The sequence below is a fragment of the Moschus berezovskii genome, chromosome 12 (assembly GCF_049115385.1).
Source record: "Moschus berezovskii isolate FMDL1 chromosome 12, NW_MosBer_1.0, whole genome shotgun sequence".
NCBI lineage: Eukaryota > Metazoa > Chordata > Mammalia > Artiodactyla > Moschidae > Moschus > Moschus berezovskii.
In genome coordinates this window covers 89,426,280-89,450,885 of record NC_142471.1, presented here as the reverse complement: position 1 = coordinate 89,450,885, position 24,606 = coordinate 89,426,280, and the positions used below count along the sequence as shown (strand labels likewise).

Below are 24,606 nucleotides of genomic sequence, written 5' to 3'. Positions count from 1 at the left end.
TAACCCAGCTGGTAAAGAATCCGCCTGCAATGCAGGGGATCTGGGTTCGATCCCTGGGTTGGGAAGATCCCCTGGAGGAGGGAACGGCTACCCACTCCACTATTCTGGCCTGGAGAATTCCATGGACAGAGGAACCTGGCAGGCTATAGTCCATGGCATCGAAGAGTCGGACATGACTGAGTGACCTTGATGTTCACATTGATCCACACTTTCAATCAGAAGTGGAGAGGCCCAGCTAGTCCTAAATTTTTGGGATGAGGGTGGAGGATGGGAGCTGTGTGCTTCCCAGTTAGCTGAGTGGACAGGTTGAGTGTATTCCAGTCAGGCAGGCTGAGTTCAGACTTGGCCTCAACACTTAGAGATTTGGGGACCTTTGAAATAATTACCTCACGTTTCTTGAGCCTCAGTTGTCTCATCAGAAACGTGCGAGTCCAAAGCACTCACTGGATTCCTTGAACAGTGAAATTGGGTGATTTATAGTCAGTGAAGTTAAGTGTGATTTATCCATGGTGGCTCAGTGCCAAAGAATCTGCCTGCCAATGCAGGAGACCCAGGTTTGATCCCTGGGTCAGAAAGACCCCCTGGAGAAGGAAATGGCAACCCACTCCAGTATTCTTGCCTAGAGAATCCCATGGACAGAAGAACCTGGTGGGCTATACACTCCATGGTGTCTCGAAGAGTCAGACATGACTTAATGACTCAACAACAACAACTTTAAAGCATTTTCTGGATGATCTCACTCCTCTGCTGAAGCTGCGAGGACCCCCTTTGGTGGGTTCCACCTTCCAGAATCAGTGCCACATGAAGTGTGATTGCATCCTGACAGGTGCCCCGGAATGTGTCTTCCCACACACGCAGACTGAATGGAGTTTAAAAATAACCACATCTTGTCTCACATCTGAGTATTTGGTAGGCGTGTCAAGCTAATGGGATTTTATGTGCGAGAAACAGCAAGGTACTGGCATTAGAAACCTTATTTAAATGCATTTAGCGCAGGAGGTAAGCAAGGTCAGTCCAGCTCTTACGCTGCTCTGGCTCCGTGGATGTGAACGTGGTCCACTCAGAATGCGGTCCACTCAGAATGCAGGCTCGGCGTGCACACTGCTCCTCCTGCTAACGAACTGAGGGGCTTTAGGTAAGATGCTCACCTTTGCTAACTTCTCAGAATATGAAGATTAAAAGGAGGAAGAAAGGGAATTGTCCTCCTCGATTCTCAAATACCATTTTCCTTCCCATTAGATCCATTTCCTCACCTGACCATTTCGAAGTGCCCTTTATGTGCCAGAACTGGGTGGCCCTAAAAAAAGGCAGAGGAGAAGAGTTCCTGCTTATTCCATTTCCCCAAGATTCCTCGGTCTCCAGCAAGGAGACTAGGAATTGGCTCTGATCTGGTGCTGTGCTGGGTGATTTACCTGGTTCCTTTATTCCTTGATGTGAGACGAGGACTGTTATTTTTATCACCTCTGTCTCTAAGAAAGCAGCTACACGGATCGGTAGAGTAACTTGGTAAAGGTTTCTCAGGAGAGGAAGGATGTGACTCCAAGCTGCTTTAAACCTGGAGCTGTGGCTCCCAACGACCCCATAAAATGGCTCAACCAACAACTAAAGTATTCTAGGCCCCTCTGGATGCTTATTAAGCCGTGTGCCAGTCTCTCTTCGGACCTTTATCTCGCGCTGGTTTACTGGGGGGTTCCCCTCCTCAGGTCGTGTGACTCGTGTTTGTCCGAGATTCCCACACTGTGTGGGCTCCGTGTCTGCACATACATGTGTGCCTGCTGCAATGCCAAGGGCACTGTGGCTGCCATGAGCGATGGCATTATGACCCAGAGGTGGCGTTGGTCCGTGTACCAGTTTTGCCAGTACATCAGTGTCATATGGGGCCAGGTACCAGCCCTGAGCCCAGCACTGTTCACGCAGCTGCGGGCAGAGGCCTCCGAAGAGCTCAGTCCCGTCCATGGCGCTAGTCGCTCGGTGCCGCTCTGGCTCAGGGTGGCCGCATGGCCCATCCTAGGCTGGTTGCCACTCAGGTCCTTTACCCGTTTAGCTGTTGTGAGCACAACCCACTAGCTTCCATACTCCCGACACCCTCTTCTGTCATACTGCTTTCACTGTGTTTTTTAAGGTCAAGTTCTATCTTTTAATGATAGAATTAAATGATATTAAAATTTATTAAAATTTTTTAAATTTAAAAATGTATTAAAATTTTTTCTTAGCAATTTAACATGTCTCCTTACCAGAACTAATTTTTTTTTTTAAGAATTGATTGAGTTTTTTTGTTCTTCTGATTACAGAGCTGCATAGATTTTGAACCTTATTTTTTTCCTGTGAGCTTGGTTTTTATGAGTGCAAGATTTTGCAGACTATAAGCATTCACTGGATTGCATTTTTCATGTTATAGCAGAAACACCTGTCTCTGTGTTAGTTCTTTGGAAAGTCGCAAAGTCGCTCAGTCATGTCCGACTCTTTGTGACCCCGTGGATTATACAGTCCATGGAATTCTCTGGGCCAGGATACTGGAGTGGGTAGCCTTTCCCTTTTTCAGGGGAATTTTCCCAACCCAGGGATTGAACCCAGGTCTCCCGTGTTGCAGGAGGATTCTTTACCAGCTGAGCCACCAGGGCAGCCCAGGAATACTGGAGTGGGTAGCCTATCTCTTCTCCAGCGGATCGTCCCAACCCAGGAATCGACCTGGGGTCTCCTGCACTGCAGGCGGATTCTTTACCCAGTGAGCTGTAGTTCTCTGGGGGTTATAAGCCATGCAGGTTCATTCCTCACAGCTCTGGTGGCTGGAAAGTTCAGGATCAAGGTCCTGGCATATTTGGTGTCTGGAGAGGGCCTGCTTCCTGGTTCCTTGATGACTGTCTTCTGTGTCCTCAGGAGGTAGAACGGGAGCATCTCAGGGTCCCTTTTAGAAGAACACTAATCTCGACTCTGGGGTGGATGCTGGGAGAGAGTGAAGGACCAGGAGGCTTGGGTGCTGCAGTCCGTGGGTTTGCAGAGGTCGGACTGGACTTGGTGACTGAACAGCAGCAATCTCTTTCAGGAGGGCCCACCTTTGTAACCTAATCACTCCCCAGAGGTCCCTGAAACTATCACCTTGGAGGCTAGGTTTCAGCATATGAATATTGAGGGCGTGTGCACTCAGTCTATAGCATTCTTTTGTCCTCAGTTTAAGCATAAGACTTTGACAGATTAAAAGCACCTTATAATTCAACTTCTAAATTCTTTTTGCAAGTGGAGTTTTGCTTGTGTCGATTTAGTAATGTAAGCTCAGAGGAGAAGCCCAGGTTTATGTTTCATAGGTACACTGGACAAGAGAGAGCTTTAGGAATTCAAGGGAGGGGTCCAGTTCATCAGGATAGTCTTACCCAGGTTTATTCTGGCAGTGTCCCAGGGTCCTTTTCTACTAACTTACTAGTGAGGCTGTCTGTGGTCTCATTTAGAAACAATCATTGGCTTCTTCTGCTCTGGGACCAGTCACAGGCAGATTGGAAATTAACATCCCAGGTCTCAAAGAGAAAGTTTCCGTAATGATCTCTAAAATTACACTTGGGGCATTTGTTTGCCTGTGCTTGGTCTTAGGAGATAGCCCTGTATTCAGGTGGGTCATTTAACAGTAGCCATTGCCTGTCCTGTCCCAGCAGAATCCTCTAAGGACCCTGAGAGGTTTTCCGTGGCTCGTAAATTCAGCAAGGTGGTGTCAGAGACAGTGCCACTCTGATTTACCCCACCACCACTGTTATTGGCAGCAAAGCCTTGAGCAGCTTATGGCAGCACTTGCGTTTCTAAGGGCTGGGTTTCAGTTTCATTCTTAAGACTCTAAAATGATGGTAAGTGTAAGCCTGACATGTGATCCAAAGAAATGAAATACTGAGAGCCTGATTGGACCTCAGGATGTCATCGTGATTCCTGCCAATAATCAGGAATGTAACAGGGGTGATATTCTGATCAGAGTTTTGAAGAGAGAGCTGATGTTTTGAGGTCACAAGGGAAAACATGGAACATCAACACCTTCAAATGTCTTTGTGATGCTTGGTCATCATTTGACTATCTCTGGCCCATGACTTGTCTCATGTGTGTTAGCTGTCTTTCATGAGGAAGTCTAGTTATAATAATAGCATCTGTCTGAGCCACTTCTCAGCACCGCTGGAATGAAACCCAGCTCCTCTTGGAAGTCATTCCATTCAAGGAATTCTACAGAGCATCCAGATCCTGATATTAGAATCCGCTGCCAATGTTCTGATCATTTTTTACCTGAAATGAGGTGTAAGCTGTGAAGATGGTCGATGCCCACGGCTTCAGATATGTGAAAGTGAAAGTCGCTCAGTTGTGTCTGACTCTTTGTGACCCCATGGACTGTCCATGAAATTCTCCAGGCCAGAATGCTGGAGGGGGTAGCCTTTCCCTTCTCCAGGGGATCTTCCCAACCCAGGGATCGAACCCAGGTCTCCCGCATTGAAGGTGTTCTTTACCAGCTGAGCCACAGGGAAGCCCGATATACCCATGGGGAGTTGGTTATAGAGCACTGAACCAGTTTTTACCTAGTGTTAAAGTTCAGGAGCCTGAGCACATCGCACATGTCTGTCTGCCAGTCCTCTTTGGCCCTGGTGGCACCTGGTGCCCCACCCTGGCCAGATATGCATGCATGCTTGCTCAGTCCCTTCAGTCATGTCCGACTCTTTGCGACCCCATGAATTGTAGCCCACCGGCCTCTCTGTCCACGGGATACTCCAGTCAAGATTGCTAGAGTGGGTTGCCTTGCTCTTCTCCAGGGGAGCTTTCCGACCCAGGGATCGAACCCGCATCTCTTATGTCTCCTGTACTGGCAGGTGGATTCTTTACTGCTAATGCCACCTGGGAAGCCCCATCTGGCCAAAAATGGAGACCACGTTTAACTTATGGACACCACCCAGGGCAGCACCATTTTCTTAGGCATGGCCCTGGGCACCCTGACTCCTGCCTGTGTCTGGAATCATTTGCACTCAGGGTCTTCTGACCCCAGAGCCTGTCTGTTCCTTCACACCATTCTAGTTCTCTGACTGCAGCCTCTCATTGCTTTCTGGTTGCACACAACCTTGCTGTGAGTCAACAAGCCCTCCCTGGGGGCTGTTTACGTGCTGGGTGCTGCAGAGGCAAAAATCATCACAGTGGGTATAGTTTCCAAACCCAAGAATGTCATGCTCATTCCCATAAAGGGATTTTTTTCTGCGTCTGGCTTCAAGAAATGGTCTGGGACACAGTGTCCAGATATCAGGATGCAGGAATTTGGGGTATTTGGATTTTTATGGGAATAACAGGACCAGATATTTTAAATCATGACTTTAGGAAAATTCAAAGTGAGAATTTACCATAGTGAGATCGAGGTGCTGTTGTTATTTTCGGTCACATCTTGAAGGCAAGTGTGGTGAGAAGAACTAGGCGCCGAGCAGGATTGGGAAGACAAGGGTACCCCGAGGAGCAGAGACGCTGGGCCTGAGGGTCTCAGACCGTTCTGAAACCACTAACCCCCTGGTGCTGAAGCGGACCCTGCACCACTTGCCATCTGAATTTTTTCTTTACTGTTTTCTAAATTTCACTAAATTATTATTCCATTTCATCTTCAGTGTACTCAGAGGGAAGCTCTGGTTTAGAGAAGAAGAACTGAGGTCAGGGGCTGAGTGACCTGCCCTAACCCGATACCCAGTAAGCGCAGAGCTGAGATGCAGAGGGAAGGGTTTTCCATGCCCGTTTCTTCACATCTTAGGTGCCCACGGGAAGGTTCAGCTTGTGGTCTCCTCCAGCACCCCATTTCTGACTCATCTCCCTGACCGCTGAGTCTCCTAGTACCATCCTGGCAGGACCCAGAGAACTTGGAGGGGTGTCAACAGTCATCCCCATGGGGCTTCATGTCCATTCAGCTGGCAGAAACCACTGTGCCTTCTCAAATGATGCCTTGTGAAGATGGGCCCTCTGGGCTGTGAGCCCAGCCACACTGTCTCCTGGGCACATGCAGTTGGGAGCCAGGAGTCCAGGTTCTTCGGAGCTAGGGCTTCAGTGGACACAGCACACACTGCCAAGGCAGAGAAGACTTGCGTGAAGAGAGGATGTGAGACGGGGAAGGGAGAGGAGGAGGGAGGGAGATCAGAGCAGAGTTTTTCTCATCTTCACTCATTTCATTCAAAACCCCGCCTCCTGGGAACCTTACCGGTGCCAGGCAGGCATTGTCAGACGTCTTGGGGAGACAATGGTGAACAAAACCAGAAACACTCTCTAATCTTTTAGCAAATACTTAAGGAAGGGCTTCTGTGTGCTGGGTCATGTCCTGGGTCCTTGGGATACTTCCGTGGCCAAAACAGAGATCCTCACCATCTGACAGCTTGCAATCTAGTGGGAGTTGTTCAATCCCTAAGTGGTGTCTGACTGTTGTCTGACCCCATGGACTGCAGCATGCCAGGCTTCCTTGTCTGTCATTTTCTCCCAGAATTTGCTCAAATTTGTGCCCATTGAATCAGTGATGCCATCCAACCATCTCATCTTCTGTCGCCCCCTTCTTCTCCTGCCCTCAATCTTTCCCAGAATCAGGGTCTTTTCTAATGAGTTGGCTCTTCGCATCAGGTGGCCAAAAGGAGGCACATAAAAGCAAGAAGTGTAACAGGATGATTTTTATAGTATTTCAAAAGGTGATAAGTGTGACAAATGTATAGCCAACAGTGGGGTTGGGAGGGCCACCTCTGGGGAGGGGTCAGGTTATAATTAAAAGTGATCAATGTCAGGTATGAGGACATAATATTTGGGCCAAGTTGGCTTAAAGATCAGCAGGGGATTGGGTAGCTGTGGGAGGAGCATTCCGCAGTGGGAGTGACTTGAGTGTCTTGTGGTGACAACTGGCTGAACATTACCAGTTAACAAGGAGCAAGGGTGGCTGGGGCCCAGATAGTGCAGTGAGGAGTCGCCAGCCCAGACATCACTCTGGGAAGACTTTGACTTTTACTCTTGAGCAAATTGAGGGGCCATGGAAATGTTTGGGGTGCAGGAATGCCATGCTCTGCTTTGCAAGTGTGAAGGAGTAATGCAGTCTCTGTGTTGACTTAGGGGAGCAGGTGTCAAAGCCTGGGAGCCTGGGAAGAGTGACGTCAGCACCCTGCATGAGAGGTGGTGCTGGCTCCGGCCAAGCCAGGGGTGTGGAGGCGGTGAGAAGTGATTGAGTTTTGGATATTTTGGAAGCAGGCTTTTCTGACGAGGAGGAGAATGAGGTTTGGATGTGAGAGAGAAAAAGAGGCGTCCAGGATGCCTCCTCCAGTGTTATTTTGGCCTTGGGTCATGAAATGGGGAAATTAAATTATTTTGAAAAAAATCTCATGGGTGAGATTGCCCAATGGCAACCTGTGATGAATACACAGAAGGAGAGGACCAGGTACATTAGTTCCAGGGGCCTCCATAGCAAAGTGTCACAAGCAGCGTAAAGCAACAGGAATTTATTCTCTCATAATTCCAGAGGCTGGAGGTCTGAAATCAAAGTGCTTGTAGGTCTGAACTCCCTTTTAAGCTACTAGTAGAGGGCCTTTCCTTGCCTCTTCCAGCTGCCAGTCCCCAGGCATCCCAGGGTGGGTGTTCCTGGCTTGTAGTGGCATCTCTCTAGTCCCTGCCTCTGTGGTCACAGGCGGTCTCCCTCCTACATCATCTCTCATCTCAGTGTGTCTGTCTCTGTAACCAGAATTCCCCTCCTTCCAAAGACACCAGCCATCAGGTTTAGGCCCTCATCTTCATCTGCTAATTTTATCTGCAACAACCCTATTCCGAAATAATATCACCTTCTGATGTTCCAGGGATTAGAGATTGAACCTATGTTTTTGGAGGATATAATCCAACCCATAACACCATGGTTTTTTATACCCAACAAACCTGCCTCAATCTAGAGATCTGGAACACTTTCCTGAGGATGGGCTACAAGGTTTGAAGCAGGATTAGGTTAAGAGTTTATCAGACAAAGAGTTGACAGAGGGGACAGGAGAGAATTCCCAGTTGAAGGGAACAGTGTGTGCAAAGGCCCCATGGTGGAGGGAACATGTTATATTTGAAGAACTAAAGCAAATCTAGTGTGACTGGAGCTGTGCTGTGCTTATGGAGCAATATCATGGCCAATAAACCTAAGAAAGTGTTCTTTATCTTTAGTCATCAAGTAAATACAGATTAAAATCGCAATGATATGTAGGCACCAGAAAGGCTTGTTTTTTTTTTTTTTTTTAAAAGAACAATATCAAGTGTGGGCAAAGATACGGAGCAATAGAAAATTTTATATTGTGCTGGGATCATGAAATAGCATAACCACTTTGGGAACCTGTTTGGTAGTATCTACTGAATTCAACATTCTTGTACCTGTTAATCTAACAAATTCTTTCTTAAGCGTAAAAGAAATGCATTCATATATGTACAAAAAAGATGTACAGATAGGTTCATAGCACTGTTTTTTGTGATACTCCCAATATAGTAGTAATCCCTGTGTCCATCAGACAGTATAAAAGGATAAGTCATTTGTATATGTGTACAGTGGAATACTATACAGCAGTGAAAAGGAATAAGTTACTGCTACCTGTAATAATATGGATGAATCTCACAGATACCACATTGAGCAAAAGGAGCCAGGCACAAAAGAGTTGTCATAGAAAGTTCCATTTATAGAAAAGAGAAAACAGGAAAATCAATCCAGGGAGATGGATGTCAGACCAATGGTTATCTTAGGGGAAAGATAATGCCTGGGTGGGGCCACCGGTGGGAACTCTGGGCATGCTGGTCATGTTCTACATTTTTATCTGGGTGTGAGTACCTGGGTGAGTGCACTTTATGAAATTAAAAAAAAATTATTTATTTTTTGGCTGCACCAGATGTAGGGCCTTTGATCTTCATTGTGGCATGCAGAATCTTTCATTGTGGCTTGTGAATTCTTAGTTGTGTCAGGAAACTCTTTGATAGATTTTCTTTTAATCATTTTTCATTTCAAACTCTAGATATTTATTGTTTTCCTTAGCTAGTGCAAGACATTTTAAAAAAATGAATTTTAGGTTTAAAAATGGATTTAAAAACACTGAGTATTTCTTTTTAATCAACTTTATTGATGATTACCCCTTCATGGATCACAGACTTTTTTTGGCGAAGAGGTTTGCGTAATTCACTGAAGGTATGAACCATGACATCCAGGGCCACTCAAGACAGACAGGTCACAGAGGGGAGTTCTGACAAAACATGGCCTGAAGGAGGGGATGGCAAACTCCATAGTCTTGCCTTAAGAACCCCATGAACATTATGAAAAGGCAAAAACATGACACCTGAAGATGAGCTCGTATATGTGAACCGAGAACTTCCAGATGTACAAGCTGGGTTTGGAAAAGGCAGAGGACTAGAGATCAGACTGCCAACATTCGTTGGACCATAGAGAAAGCAAGGGAGTTCCAGAAAAACATCTGCTTCTGCTTCATTGACTGTGTGAAAGCCTTTGACTGTATGGATCACACAAACTGTCGAACATTCTGAAAGAGATGGGAGTGCCAGACCACCTTGCCTGTCTCCTGAGAAACCTGTGTGTGGGTCAAGAAGCCACAGCTAGAACCTCACATGGAGCAACGGACTGGTTCAAAATTGGCAAAGGAGTATGAGGCTGAACATTGTCACCCTGCTTATTTAACTTCTGTGCAGAGTACATAATATGAAATGCTGGGCTGGATGAATCACAAGCTGGAATCAAGATTGCCAGGAAAAATATCAACAACTTCAGATATGCAGGTGATACCATTCTAGTGGCAGAAATCGAAGGGGAACTAAAGAGCCTCTTGAAGAAGATGTAAGAGGAAAGTGAAAAAGTTGGCTTAAACCTCAACATTAAAAAAACTAAGATCATGGCATTCAGTCCCATCCCTTCATAGCAAATGGAAGGGGAAAAATTGGAAGAAGAGACAGATTTTATTTTCTTGGGATCCAAAATCACTGCTGAGGGTGACTGCAGCCATGAAATTAAAAGATGCTTACTTCTTGGAAGGAAAGCTATGCTAAACCTAGACAGCTACACCTAAAAAGCAGAAACATTCCTTTGCCAACAAAGGTCCATATAGTCAAAGCTATGGTTTTTCCATTAGTCATGTACATATGTGAGAGTTGGACCATAAGGAAGGCTGAGTGCTGAAGGATTGATGCTTTCAAATTGTAGTGATGGAGAAGACTCTTCAGAGTCCCTTGAACCGCAAGGAGATCAAACTAGTCAATCTTAAAGGAAATAAATCCTGAATACTCATTGGAAGGACTGATGCTAAAGCTGGAGCTCCAGTACTTTGGCTACCTGATGCGAAGAGCTGGCTCACTGGTAAAGACGCTCATTCTGGGAAAGATTGAAGGCAAAAGGAGACGGGGGCAGCAGAGGATGAGATGGTTAGATAGCATCACCCACTCAATGGACATGAATTTGAGCAAAGTGGGAGATAATGAAGGACAGGGAAGCCTGGTGTACTGCAGTCCATGGGGTTGCAAAGAGTCAGACACGACTTGGTGGCTGAACAGCAACAATACTGATGATTAAAGTCTGAAGTGGCAGGAAGCTCTGCTTATTTGCTGAAGGATCAGCTGATTTGCACCAGGCAGTTTTATGCATTTATCAAAAGTTTATCACAGAGGTTTACCAAAGGTAGTTACTCAGAGAGCATTATGGCCTCTTTTGGGAGAGTAGTTCAGTTCAGTTCAGTTCAGTCGCTCAGTCGTGTCCGACTCTCCGCGACCCCATGAATCACAGCACGCCAGGCCTCCCTGTCCATCACCAACTCCCGCAGTTCACTCAAACTCATGTCCACAGAGTCAGTGATGCCATCCAGCCATCTCATTCTCTGTCGTCCGCTTCTCCTCCCGCTCCCAACCTTTCCTAGCATCAGAGTCTTTTCCAGTGAGTCAACTCGTCACATGAGGTGGCCAAAGTATTGCAGTTTCAGCTTTAGCATCAGTCCTTCCAATGAACACCCAGGATTGATCTCCTTTAGAATGAACTGTTAATCAGATATCGCAGCTAACATTTTTAGGTAATCACTGCCTCCAAAAGGGGTAACTTGTTGGTAACTATAAAGTTTCAGCCTCTGTTTCTAAGACTTTTTTTCCTGAAAAAGATTTTAAAAGAGCTATTACTTTATTCTGTTTCAGTCCAAATAGCCCTGGGTTATGTTTACAAAGTGGCAGCTGGGTCAATTATCTGGGAATTGCCGAATTGCTAAATTGTTACACTCACTTGAATATAACTTTTTAATTTGCTTCCAGATGTTTCTGTACTGAGGCAGCCCATGATCATATGTACAGTGGAGATCAATGGTTTCACAACAGCAGAGTGATTTTGAGATTCACAGTTTTCTCTATATGCCATAAAGCAAATTGCATAGTACCTAGCACATAGCAGGTGCTCATGTAGACACCTAGAAAATTAAAGAGTAGTTTAAAAAGTAGGTTGTATCATATTTGTGCATTTGTCCTTATTCATCTTCGAAATTAAAAGACGCTTTCTCCTTGAAAGAAAAGCTATGATCAACCTAGACAGCATATTAAAAAACAGAGACATTACTTTGCCAACAAAGGTCTGTCTAGTCAAGGCTATGGTTTTTCCAGTAGTCATGTATGGATGTGAGAGCTGGACTATGAAGAAAGCTGAGTGCTGAAGACTTCGTGCTTTTGAACTGTGGTGTTGGAGAAGACTCTTGAGAGTCCCTTGGACTGCAAGGAGATCAAAGCAATCTATCCTAAAAGAAACCAGTCCTGAATATTCACTGGAAGGACTGATGCTGAAGCTGAAACTTCAATACTTTGGCCACCTGATATGAGGAACTGACTCATTTGAAAAGCCTCTGAGGCTGGGAAGGATTGAAGGCGGGAGAAGAAGGGGATGACAGAGGATGAGATGGTTGGATGGCATCACCAACTCGATGGACATGAGTTTGAGCAAGCTTCGAGAGTTGGTGATGGACAGGGAGGCCTGGCGTGCTGCAGTCCATGGGATCACAAAGAGTCGGACATGACTGTGCTGAACTGTATTTGTGCATCTATCTATCTGTATTTGTGCATCTCCTTTCCTTTTATTTTAGTCAGTTTTATAAGCAAGTAGTTAAAGAAATCAAATCATTAAAGGATTATATCAGATTACCAATAGAATGGTTGCTGCCAGGGCTGAGCAGGAGAGGAAATGGGGAGATGTAGGTTAGAGTATATACTTTGAGTTGTAAGAAGAGTAAGTTCAAAGGATCTAATATATAGCATGGTGATTATAGTTAGTAATGCAGTATTGTGTAATATTGAAAGTTGTTGAGAAATACATCTTAAGCATTCTCACTACACAAACAAAAGAGTTAGCACTTGAGGTGATGGCTATACTAATTATCTTGATCTTGGTAACGTATATGCCTATCAAATCATCAAGCTGTACATATGTACAATTATATCTGTCGATTAGTCCTAATAAAGTTGGAAAAGACAAAAATAAAAACAAAGCGATGGTCCCTATAGAGGCATTCCACATTCCACCCCACTCCCTGACCCCTATCAAATGCTGTGAATGGGGCAACTACTTCCAGCCTTTTTTACTTGTTTCTTTGGGAATTTAAATCTTAATTTCTAAATAATATGCATGTATTGATATATACTGATTTATAAATTTTGGACTTTATCATTTGAATCTTTATTATGGAAGATGACGATTTCAGCTCATTTCTAATCATCCCTATTTAATCTTTTCAACAAAATTGTATCTCAAAGTTTGGACAAACCTACATTTGAGGTTTTCGTTGTTATGACTATAAATACTGCTTACTACTGAGCCAAGGATTATTGTAGTTTTGAGCCAAGAATTAATTCCCGTTATATAATTTCTTGATGACTTTTTGTTTTCCTGGAAATGCTCATGTTTTAAGAAATCATCGCACGCCCTGCAATAGTCTGGGTCTGTGAAACAGCCTTCAGGGTAACTTTCTGTTAGGTCAGATCTGCTCAGCCATTTTTAGTGTGACTTTTGCTTTTGTGTTTCTGTAGACATCCTTTCAGGAGCCCTTTGACCTGCTGTGTTTCTGGATCTTCTACATCACTTGTATCTTGGGATTTCTTCACCATCATCCTGTTTTGGAACCTTTGGTTTCTCAATCTGACATCTTCCTCTTTTTGGTGTTCTGCTTCATTTATGTGGAGCATATCCTATAGTAACTTCATGGAAACAGCATGAGAGAAATTTTTTGAGGATCTGTGAATCTGCAGACTATCTTTTGTGATCAATAGTCTATGTATAATATTCCAAGTTGGAAAATCTTTGCTTTCAGAATTTTGGAGTGGAAAATCTTTGCTTTCAGAATTTTGGAGTTGTTATCTCTTCATTCTTTTAGCTTCAGATGTTATTATTGAGAATTCTGGTACTCTTCTTAATCTTTTATTTTGTTCTATTTTAAATTTATTTTTTAGATTCTTTACCCATAAAGGTCATTACAGAGTATTGAGTAAAGTTCCCTGTGCTATACTGTAGGTTCTTATTAGTTAACATTTCTATGTATATTATAGTAGTATATACATATCATTCCCGATCTCCCAATTTTTCCTACCCTTCTTTGTTTTATTGTTTCCTCTTTGAAAGCTTTTAGAATCTTCTCTTTCGGATATTTTGAAGTTCATAATGATATCCTTCGGAGTGGATCTTATTTGAGTCATTGTCCCATATTCTTAGTTCTTTGGAGACTTAAGCCATAGAGATTTGGGACATTTTCATATAGTAGTTTTTTGCAATTTCTTCCTCTGGAAAAAAAAAAAACCTCTGACTTTGCGCTCTGCTCTTCTTTTTCTAGTGTTATTTATTGTTATTGGAATCTTCACATTCCCAGAGTTCTTTCTTGTGCACCACTATTTCCTCCCTGAGACTGTCCTATTTTTGATTTCTGCAAACAAGATCTTCTCTTTCAAGGTATCATAATTATAGTTTCTTTGAGGTTTTTTCCTGTTCTCCATTATATTTTCAGCTTATTTATTTTTTGTTTGTTCTACACTTGGCTGCATTGTGTTCTAGAATTGCATGGAGGACGAGAGGTGGGTCATCTCACACTTCACTATGCTGATTTATTTCCACTGAATTCCGTGTACTTGTCTATCATATCTCCCCTCCTCTGTGTCCAGGGTTTTCAAATCTAGTCTCTCTGCTTGCCTTTTTTAAGAGAAAAAAAAATCAAGTTTTTGCAGAAGAGAAGACTATACACATGGACATCACCAGATGGTCAATACAGAAATCAGATTGATTATATTCTTTGCAGCCAAAGATGGAGAAGCTCTGTACAGTCAGCAAAAACAAGACCAGGAGCTGACTGTGGCTCGGATTATGAACTCCTTATTGCCAAATTCAGACTTGAATTGAAGAAAGTAGGGGAAACCACTAGACCATTCAGGTATGACCTAAATCAAATCCCTTACAATAATATAGTGGAAGTGACAAATAGATTCAGGGGATTAGGTCTGATAGAGTGCCTGAAGAACTATGGACAGAGGTTTGTGACATTGTACAGGAGGCAGTGATCAAGAACATCCCCAAGAAAAAGAAATGCAAAAAGGCAAAATGGTTGTCTGAAGAGGTCTTACAAATAGCTGAGAAAAGAAAAGATGCAAAATGCAGAGGAGAAAAGGAAAAATATACCCATTTGAATGCAGAGTTCCAAAGAATATGATGGAGAGATATGAAAACCTTCCTTAGTGACCAGTGCAAAGAAATAGAGGAAAACAACAGGATAGGAAAGACTAGAGATCTCTTCAAGAAAATTAGAGATAACTAGGGAACATTTCATGCAAAGATGGGCACAAGAAAGGACAGAAGTGGTATGGACCTAACAGAAGCAGAAGGAACTAAGAAGAGGTGGCAAGTATACACAGAAGAACTGTACAAAAAAGATCTTCACGACCCAGATAACCACGATGGTGTGATCACTTACCTAGAGCCAGACATCTTGGAATACAACATCAAGTGGGCCATAAGAAGCATCACTATAAACAAAGCTAGTGAAGGTGATGGGATTCCGGTTGAGCTATTTCAAATCCTGAAAGATGATGCTGTGAAAGTGCTGCACTCAATATGCCAGAATATCTGGAAAACTCAGCAGCGGCCACAGGACTGTTTTCATTCCAATCCCAAAGAAAGGCAATGCCAAAGAATGTTCAAACTACCGCACAGTTGCACTCATCTCACATGCTAGCAAAGTAATGCTCAAAATTCTCCAAGTCAATAGTACATAAACTGTGACTTTTCAGATGTTCAAGCTGGATTTAGAAAAGGCAGGGGAACCAAAGATCAAATTGCCAACATTCGTTGGATCATTGAAAAAGCAAGAGAGTTCCAGAAACACATCGACTTCTGCGTTAGTGACTATGCCAAAGCCTTTGACTGTGTGGATCACAACAAACTGGAGAATTCTTAAAGAGATGGAAATACAAGATCACCTGACCTACCTCCTGAGAAAACTGTATGCAGGTCAAGAAGCAACAGTTAGAACTGGACATGGAACAACAGACTGATTCCAAATAGGAAAAGGAGTAGGTCAAGGCTGTATATTGTCACCCTGCTTTTTTGACTTATATGCAGAGTACATCATGAGAAATGCTGGACTGGATGATGTACAAGCTGAAATCAAGATTGCTGGGAGAAATATCAATAACCTCAGATATGCAGATGACACCACCCTTATGACAGAAAGCAAAGAAGTACTAAAGAGCCTCTTGATGAAAGTGAAAGAGGAGAGTGAAAAAGTTGGCTTAAAACTCAGCATTCAGAGAGCTGAGATCATGGCATCTGGTCCCATCACTTCATGGCAAACAGTGGAAACAGTGAGAGACTTTATTTTTGGGGGCTCCAAAATCACTGCAGGTGGTGACTGCAGCCATGAAATTAGAAGACACTTGCTCCTTGGAAGAAAAACTGTGACCTACTTAGACAGCATATTAAAAAGTAGAGACATTACTTTGCCAACAAAGGTCTGTCTAGTCAAAGCTATGGTTTTTCCAGTGGTCATATATGGATGTGAGAGGTGGACTATAAAGAAAGCTGAGCACCGAAGAATTGATGCTTTTGAACTGTGGTGCTGGAGAAGACTCTTGAGAGTCCCCTGGACTGCAGGGAGATCCAACCAGTCCATCCTAAAGGAGATCAGTCTTGAATATTTGTTGGAAGGACTGATGCTGAAGCTGAAACTCCAATACTTTGACCGCCTGATGTGAAGAGCTGACTCAATGGAAGAGACCCTGATGCTGGGAAGATTGAAGGCGGGAGGAGAAGGGTTCGACAGAGGATGAGATGGTTGGATGGCATCACCGACTCAATGGACATAAGTTTGAGCAGGCTTCGAGAGTTGGTGATGGACAGGGAGGCCTGGCGTGCTGCAGTCCATGGGGTTGCAAAGAGTCAGACACGACTGAGCATCTGAACTGAGCCGAAGGCTGGGGAGGTGGGGCGAACGTGAGAATCTAAGTTTTTTGATGCTCATTTTGAATCAATTCCCCGTTTTTAGTCCTCTCTCACTCTCACCTTCCAAGATATCTAAGAATCCAGTTTTTGAGCTTTCTTAAATTCTGTGTGGCTTACTTCCCATTGGTGTGCCCCTAGGAAGTTAGCACTTCCTTCTCTTACTGAGTTATTCAAGAGCCCTTCATCTGATTTCTGTCTTCATATATTGTGATCTGAGTTTTAGAAACATCTCCTAGTTCTACCAGTGGTCAAAGTTGTGTTTCTTTATCTTGCTTTCTTTGTTTAGAGGAACTTGTGAGAGAAGAACCTGGAAAAACCAACATATTTACTGCATCATTTTGAAACAGAAAATTCCCATTTGATTGATCTTAAATGAAGAGTATCAGGTTTTCACTTTGTTATGGAATTAATAATTCCCCCTTTTATCTTAAGCAAAGTCTTTTGTCTATTAGATGTCTTGATAGGGATTTTTAAGGGAAAAAATGATGCATATAAAAATTGCCTTGACAAAATTACATTAATTCCTCATTTATTTGGTACTCTAGTAGAAACAATCATTCTATGTAAGTGGTATTTTGAAGACTAGCTTCCTTAAAGTTTAAGGAATCAAACCTTCCATTTCAACAATTTCTGACTGAAATTTCTCCAAAATTTATGAAGTACTTCTCTGCATTATTAAACAGAAAAGGATGACTGTTTCTTGGTTTCTCAGACGTGTTACTGATATCATTTTTGGCACTCTGGTGTAATTTGGTGACATCTCTGAGACTGGTACCCCCTCTTTCACTGAATTCTCCTGGACTCTTGCTTTATAAATTTATAACTGATTTTGCAGAGGTGGCTGTCATGTCCCAAAGAGTCAGCTTCGGGCAGGGCTCTTCAATCCCCTGACACCTTATTACACTTAATTGACTGTCTGGTGTGCTTAGGAAGAGCTGAGATTGGCAGCAGAAGCAGGATATCCAGGCTAGCAAAACCAGGAACAGGAAATCGAATGTCAGATCCCAGACAGTAGGCTTTGGTTGAATGGCATGAGGACAGCTGCTCCAAGCGTTCATGATCTTGGAGGGGTAAACATCTTGAGCTGTATGGCAGGGCTTTCTTGTCTGCTTAGCCCAGGAGCTGGCATGCTTAAGGTCTGCATGATCAACGTTTGGGGCTGGGCAGCTCTTTGCGGCCGGGGCGGTCCCACGGTTGCAGAATGTTTCACAGCGTCCCTGGCCTCTGTCTGTCACTGCCAGTTGCACACACTGCCCCCAGTTGTCACAGCCAAACATGGCTGCAAGCATTGCCATCCCGTGGGGGGAGGCAGCATGGACTCCTGTTGAGAACTGCTCTTGTTTCAGATTTTATAACTCTCTTCTGGATATTTCATGTTGTACATACTGTTACACCAGTTGACTGGAATCTTGTTGCAATTCCCTAGAATTTTGTAAAATGTGAAATAATTCGTAAAACATCCATATTTTCATGATTTACCAAATATTCATTGTTTTAGATGTACTGATTTGTTGTTGTTTAGTCGCTAAGTTGTGTCTGACTCTTTGAGACCTCATGGACTGTAGCCTGCGCCAGGCAGTCTCCTCTGTTGGTGGGATTATCTTGGCAAGAAGACTGGAGCGGGTTGCCATTTCCTTCTCCGTGGGATCTTCCTGACCCAGGGATCGAACCGTGTCTCCTGCTTGACAGGTCGATTCTTTACCACTAAGCCAGCAGGGAAGCCCAGCTGTACTGATAACTAGTGTTAAGTGAGTGTTCAGTTCTTTTGGCATCCATGTTAACCAAGTGCTAGCCCCTGTTGAAAGCACAGTCAGCATCCTAAGGGAGAAATGAGCGATGCTCTCACTTGAACAGATGGGGAAACAGAGGCACAGTGCAATTTAGGCAAATTGCCTGAATTTGTACAGTTGAAGGTTGGAGAGCTGAGATTCACACCCAGCTAGGACTTCAGAGCACAAGCTCTTAATCAGCCCGTTGTGCAGTGGTTGATCTTGAGATGCTAACACCAGAAGATGCCGTGAGGGGACTTTAGTCCATCTGCCTGTTCTGAGTTCTGGGAAGGCAGGTCTGACACCATGTTGTCTTGTATTCCTCCTGCCTGGACCTTCACTTGGCAAATAGCAGAGGCAAGGTGAAGGTTAATTTCAATAAGTAAATGAAACTGTTCTAAGCTCTAGTCTCATGGGTGGTTTACGAGAAAAGGGGAACTGCAACAAAAACTCAGTGTGTATTCTGGTTTCTTGAAAGAAGGTGAATTGTGCTACTGTAAGTCATTAATGGGTTGCAGGCCTCTTCCTCTGGGGGATAAGTGCCGTAGATGAAGAAAGGGAACAGTTGTGTCATTATAGCCTTCAGACAGGGTTGGTGATCTCCCTGATGACTGGCAGTCCTGGGAAATGAGGCATGATACTGAAGAGTCGGCATCGCTTTAACAAAACTCACTGAAGTGCAGGTAGAACCAGCCACACACACTTGCAAAATTTGGCTTTTCTTTGGAGGCTCTGGAAGGCAAAATCTTGCAGCACCTCTAGGTGCTTATTATGGACAACCTCTGTGCCTTCAGACACGGAGGTGCTGCTTAACGGAGAGCGTGAGTTTCTGGAGAATGTTGACTATCAGCCATTTTATTCACCTTCATTTGAGACGGGTGTGCTTTTAGAAGAGCAGCTGGTGCTCAGTCGCTCAGCGGTGTCTGACTCTCTTTGACCCCATGGATATAGCCTGCCAGGTTCCTCTATTCATGGAATTTCCCAGGTGAGAGTAGAAGACCATGGTACATTAGTATTCCAACATTTGCTCTCAGAGCTCTTTCAGGATTGTTCCAGGAGTGGACTGGGAAGCATATCCTGTGTTGGTCCTGATACAAGGCTCATGTTAGCCAGTGCAGTGCTGGATGAGTTCTGTCAATAGGACCCTTTGTCAAGCTGTGTCTCTGCTATAGCTGGGCTCTGGGTTTCACATCACTGTCGGCCATTAAAATAAAGCTGACGCAGAATTTGAGCTGAAAAGTGCTCAGAGGTGGGGAAGATGGACTGGCCTGTCATTTTCATCTCTTGAGTATCATTCAGACTTTTTCTCATCTGATTATGTACATGTGAAATAGGCATGGGAAACTGAGATTAATGCAGAAAGGGTCTTAGTAAATTAGTAAGTTTCCCCTGACTCCTTTGTCTTTTTTTTTTATTTAAACATCAGGGAGTTGTCTCAATTCTAGAGCAGAAATTCATCCACGTTGTAAATTCAAATCAGGAGAATCCCTGGTGGCAAAAGCAGCTGATACTCAGACCCATCAAAGGACTTAAATGCTAATAAGTAAATTTCACTAGATAAACCTAACCTTCAACATCCTGTTCAAATACCACCTCTGCCTGGGGGCTTTCTGTCCCTCGTCTCCCCCAGCTCAAGTTAGCTGTGCTGTCCTTGAAAACTCCCAATGCAGTTTGTTCTTATTCCTGAAATAACCCCTGCCCTATTGTGTTCTCACTCATCTATTTTCACGTCTTTCTTCCTGCCTGGATCTTGAGGTTCCAGGAGGGAACGATTCACCTTTGTGCTCCCAGCACCTGGCGTGTGTGGGCTGGTACGTAGGAGACAGTCTGTGTCTATTGGATGAATGAGTAACAGGAGAACTCATTAAATTTCATCTTTCACACTGGGCAAGAGGAGGACTTATCATATTGAAATATTTCCAACTTGTTAATAACAAGCAGCTCATTTTTATGATTTGGAATTAAGAGTTCAGGGCACAGTGACTTTTTTCTTTATCTACTTCCTCATTCTCTTCTATCCCTCCCACCCACCTTCCTCGAAATGTCACAAAAAAACTTGTCTAAATTTTCTTTGAGTATATTCTGGGTCCTTCTGAAGAATGCCCTCCCTTTTTTTTTTTTTTTTTTAAAGTATCTGTGTGTGTTCAGTCACTCAGTCGTGTCTGTCTGTTTACGACTGTAGCCTGCCAGGCTCCTCTGTCCTTGAGACTCCTCCTGGCAAGAATCCTGGAGAGGGTTGCCATGTCCCTCTCCATTTTTTAAGTACAGTTGATTGACAGTGTTGTATTAGTTTCAGGTGTAACGCAACGTGATTCAGCTCCATCTTTTCAGATATAGCTTTTTCAGATTCTTTTCCCTTACAGATTATTGCGAGATACTGAGCGTAGTCCCCTGTGCTACACAGTAGGTCCCTGTTGGTTGTCTGTTTTATATGTAGTATTGAAGAACACCCCTCTCTTTCTTTTCAGGCGGGTATTAATGAAAATGATTTTTACGACGGGGCGTGGTGTGCGGGGAGGAATGACCTCCACCAGTGGATTGAAGTGGACGCCAGACGACTGACCAAGTTCACGGGTGTCATCACTCAGGGGAGGAACTCGCTCTGGCTGTAAGTGTGGCTGGACCCGTGCTTAGGCTCTGGGCTGTGGGCCTGAAGTTCTAAGGTTCAGACAGAGTCAGGGAAGTTGCAGAGAAGAATCTGGTGACCGACAATAGAAGGGAAGAAAGTTACAGGGAAGACGGGAGGCTGGCCTTGCTGTAGACACCCTGGGAAGGTGCATCTTTTGGTCAAAACCTTCCCCAGCGCAGGAGCAGAGAGAGGGATCTGCGGGTTAGACTGAGGAGGCAAAGGTACTCTTTGGCAGGTAGTTGCCTTCTTGGATATGGGGTGAGTTACTGGTGCCCTGACAGGTGGGCTGAACAGGTGTTCAGTGAGCAACCAGTAGCTGGCTCCACCCACTGTTCTGGGGTAGAAGGAATGAATCTTCCCGATCCTGGGAAGAAAGAGGAAGCACAGGCAAGTTCCCGAATAAAGAACTAGAGGAGGAGGAGATTTGAAGGATGAACCAGTGAGAATAAGATGGCGTCCCACTGCTCAGAACGGAGCTTGAGATCAGGGCTGGATCAGTAAGAACAGTAATCCCCGAAGAGGTGGGCTCTAGTCCCTTACAATACTTCATCTCATGGTGCTGTGCTGTGGTCGATCCCTTCAGTCATGTCTGACTTTCTGTGGCCCACCAGGTTCCTCTGTCTGTGGGATTTTCCCAGCAAGAATACTGGAGTGGGTTGCCATGCCCTCCTCCAGGGGATCTTCCCAACCCAGGGGTCAAACCTGCATCTCCTGTGTCTCCTGCATCGCAGGCAGATTCTTTACCACTGAGCCACCGGGGAAGCCCAGTCTCATGGTGGATATATACAGTTCAGTTCAGTTCAGTTCAGTCGCTCAGTCGTGTCCGACTCTCCGCGACCCCATGAATCACAGCACGCCAGGCCTCCCTGTCCATCACCAACTCCCGGAGTACACTCAAACTCATGTCCACAGAGTCGGTGATGCCATCCAGCCATCTCATTCTCCGTCGTCCCCTTCTCCTCCCGCCCCCAACCTTTCCCAGCATCAGAGTCTTTTCCAGTGAGTCAACTCGTCTCATGAGGTGGCCAAAGTATTGGAGTTTCAGCTTTAGCATCAGTCCCTCCAATGAACATCCAGGATTGATCTCCTTTAGAATGGACTGGTTGGATCTCCTTGCAGTATAAGGGACTCTCAAGAGTCTTCTCCAACACCACAGTTCAAAAGCATCGATTCTTCGGCGATCAGCTTTCTTCACAGTCCAACTCTCACATCCATACATGACCACGGGAAAAACCATTGCCTTGACTAGACGGACCTTGGTCGGCAAAGTAATGTCTCTGCTTTTTAATATACTATCAAGGTTGGTCATAACTTTCCTTCCAAGGAGCAAGCGTCTTTTAATTTCATGGCTGCAATCAGCATCTGCAGTGATTTTGGAGCCCAAAAAAACAAAGTCTGACACTGTTTCCACTGTTTTTCCATCTATTTCCCATGAAGTGATGGGACCAGATGCCATGATCTTTGTTTTCTGAATGTTGAGCTTCAAGCCAACCTTTTCACTCTCCTCTTTCACTTTCATCAAGAGGCTTTTGAGTTCCTCTTCACTTTCTGCCATAAGGGTAGTGTCATCTGCATATCTGAGGTTATTGATATTTCTCCCAGCAATCTTGATTCCAGCTTGTGCTTCTTCCAGCCCAGCGTTATATACAACGGAATGTTATTCAGCTTTAAAAAGGAAGGGGATTCTGACACACACTAGAATATGGATGAACTTTGAGGTCGTTATGCTCAAGGCAATAAGTCAGACACTAAAGGACAAACACTGCATGATGCCACTTCCATGAGGTTCCTAGAGCAGGTAAAGTCATAGAGACAGAAAGGAGAAGGAACAGTGGCTACCAGGGTCTGGAGTGGAGGGGAATGGCATTATTATCTAATGGGTACAGAGTTGAGGATGATGAAAAGTTCTGGAGATGGATGGTGGTGATGGTGTCACAGAATTGCACACTTAGACATGAGTTTGAGTAAACTCCGGGAGTTGGTGATGGACAGGGAGGCCTGGCGTGCTGTGATTCATGGGGTCGCAAAGAGTCGGACACGACTGAGCGAGTGAACTGAACTGAAATGGTTAAAATGATACATTTTTTGCTATGTATATTCTGCTACAGTAAACAAAAAAATCTACACGAACAAAAGGAAACCTTTCCCTTCATCCCAGGGCTGTCGGTAGAGATGGAGGTGGGACAGTGTCTGTGAGGCTGTTCTGTGGCTCAAGTTGTGTCCAGAGCAAACGGCGGAGGCTGGGGGCTGGGCGAGAGTCAGGAGGGGCTGCATAACGTTGGGCGTTTTCTGAATTTAAACAAGAAACGTTCAGTTCCTCTAGCATCTGTCTCTGTACTGAGCAGCCAGGAGCACAAACGCCCCACACTGAGACATCAGGAAATTGTGCACTTAGTTAGCCAAACACCCTCCTGCCCTGGCGCCTCCACCTGCTCGGTCTGCACACTCAAATCCCATGTCTTGACCCCTTTCGGTTTTACTGATTCAGTTCAGTTCAGTCGCTCAGTCGTGTCCGACTCTCCGCGACCCCATGAATCACAGCACGCCAGGCCTCCCTGTCCATCACTGGTTGGCAATCAGGCTTCCCTGGTGGCTCAGCAGGTAAAAAATACATCTGCAATGCAGGAGACAAAGGAGATGCGAGTTCAGTCCTTGGGTCGGGAAGATCCCCTGGAGGAGGAAATGGCAACCCACTCTAGTATTCTTGCCTGAAAATTCCCATGGAGAGGATCACAAAGAGTCAGACAGAACTGAGCAAATAAACCGACAGAAAGAGACAGTTGGCAGCCATATAAAATCTATCATTGGTTGATTAATTTTAACTCCTAGAAAGGTCAACATTCATAAGTAAACCAAGATAAGAGAAGGGAACCTGGCATCTGTGCTCACATTTAAATGTCTGTCATTGTCACTGTAAAGGGGACTTTCTTATTAGATGACAGTTGTCAGGCAATGACTCATCCTGTTTTTGTCTGAATCTTTTTTTATTGTAAGGACAAGACTGTAACCACTAACAACGTTTAGAAACATTACTGGTGATTCCACTGTCCTTAGGCAAACAGAATTTTTCTGCATATTTGTAATCATATTACCTATGCAATTATTATTTTTAATTTAAAGTGTATCTGTAACATTTTCATGCTGCGACTCAGATTTCATAATGATCATTGTTAATAGCCTATAATTTACTCAGCTATGCCTCACTCACCGTCTCAATTTTCCGCTATCACCTATTTTGCAGGAGAGCATTTACATACTTTTTTCTTTCTTTGAATTACTTCCTTCAAATAAATTTCCAGAGGGGGATAATCTGTGCATTTTGATGATGCCGGTTATGTATTTGTGTTACTTTGCATATCAGATTTTATTCACTTTACTTTCCAGTGGCACTTCTGTATGTGTTCATTCCTGCTTATGTTTGCTCTGTGGTATGTGTTTTGCTAATCAGTGACTTATTACCATAACTATTGTTTTCACTGTGTAGATTCTTAAAAGGCAAGGAATTTAGAAACTCAGAGAGAAAGACTGATTTGAGATGATCCGTAGGGATGAGAGAAGGGGCTTTACCTCAATGCTTGGATAGTAGGCTGTCTAATCACTGTCATTAGAGATGCAGTAGTTGGGTTATTATTGGATCAGAAAGAAAGAGCTCGGTAGAAGAGCCGCTCACATTCTGTTTCAGCTGGAAACACAAGAGGGTTTGGAGCGAATAAGAAATTACAGTAGAACAATATCTT

At 44.2% G+C, this 24,606-nt stretch overlaps 1 protein-coding gene across 3 annotated transcripts in view; it reads left to right on the top strand.

Annotated features, from left to right (window-relative positions):
- CPXM2 (carboxypeptidase X, M14 family member 2) overlaps window positions 1–24,606 on the top strand; it is a 146,230-nt gene that overhangs the window by 41,760 nt on the left and 79,864 nt on the right. For all 3 annotated transcript variants that reach the window (XM_088842406.1, XM_055424451.2, XM_088842407.1), the window contains exon 4: window positions 20,709–20,848. In XM_088842406.1, the coding sequence (XP_088698532.1) occupies window positions 20,709–20,848 (140 nt within the window). The remainder of the gene's footprint in view (window positions 1–20,708; window positions 20,849–24,606) is intronic.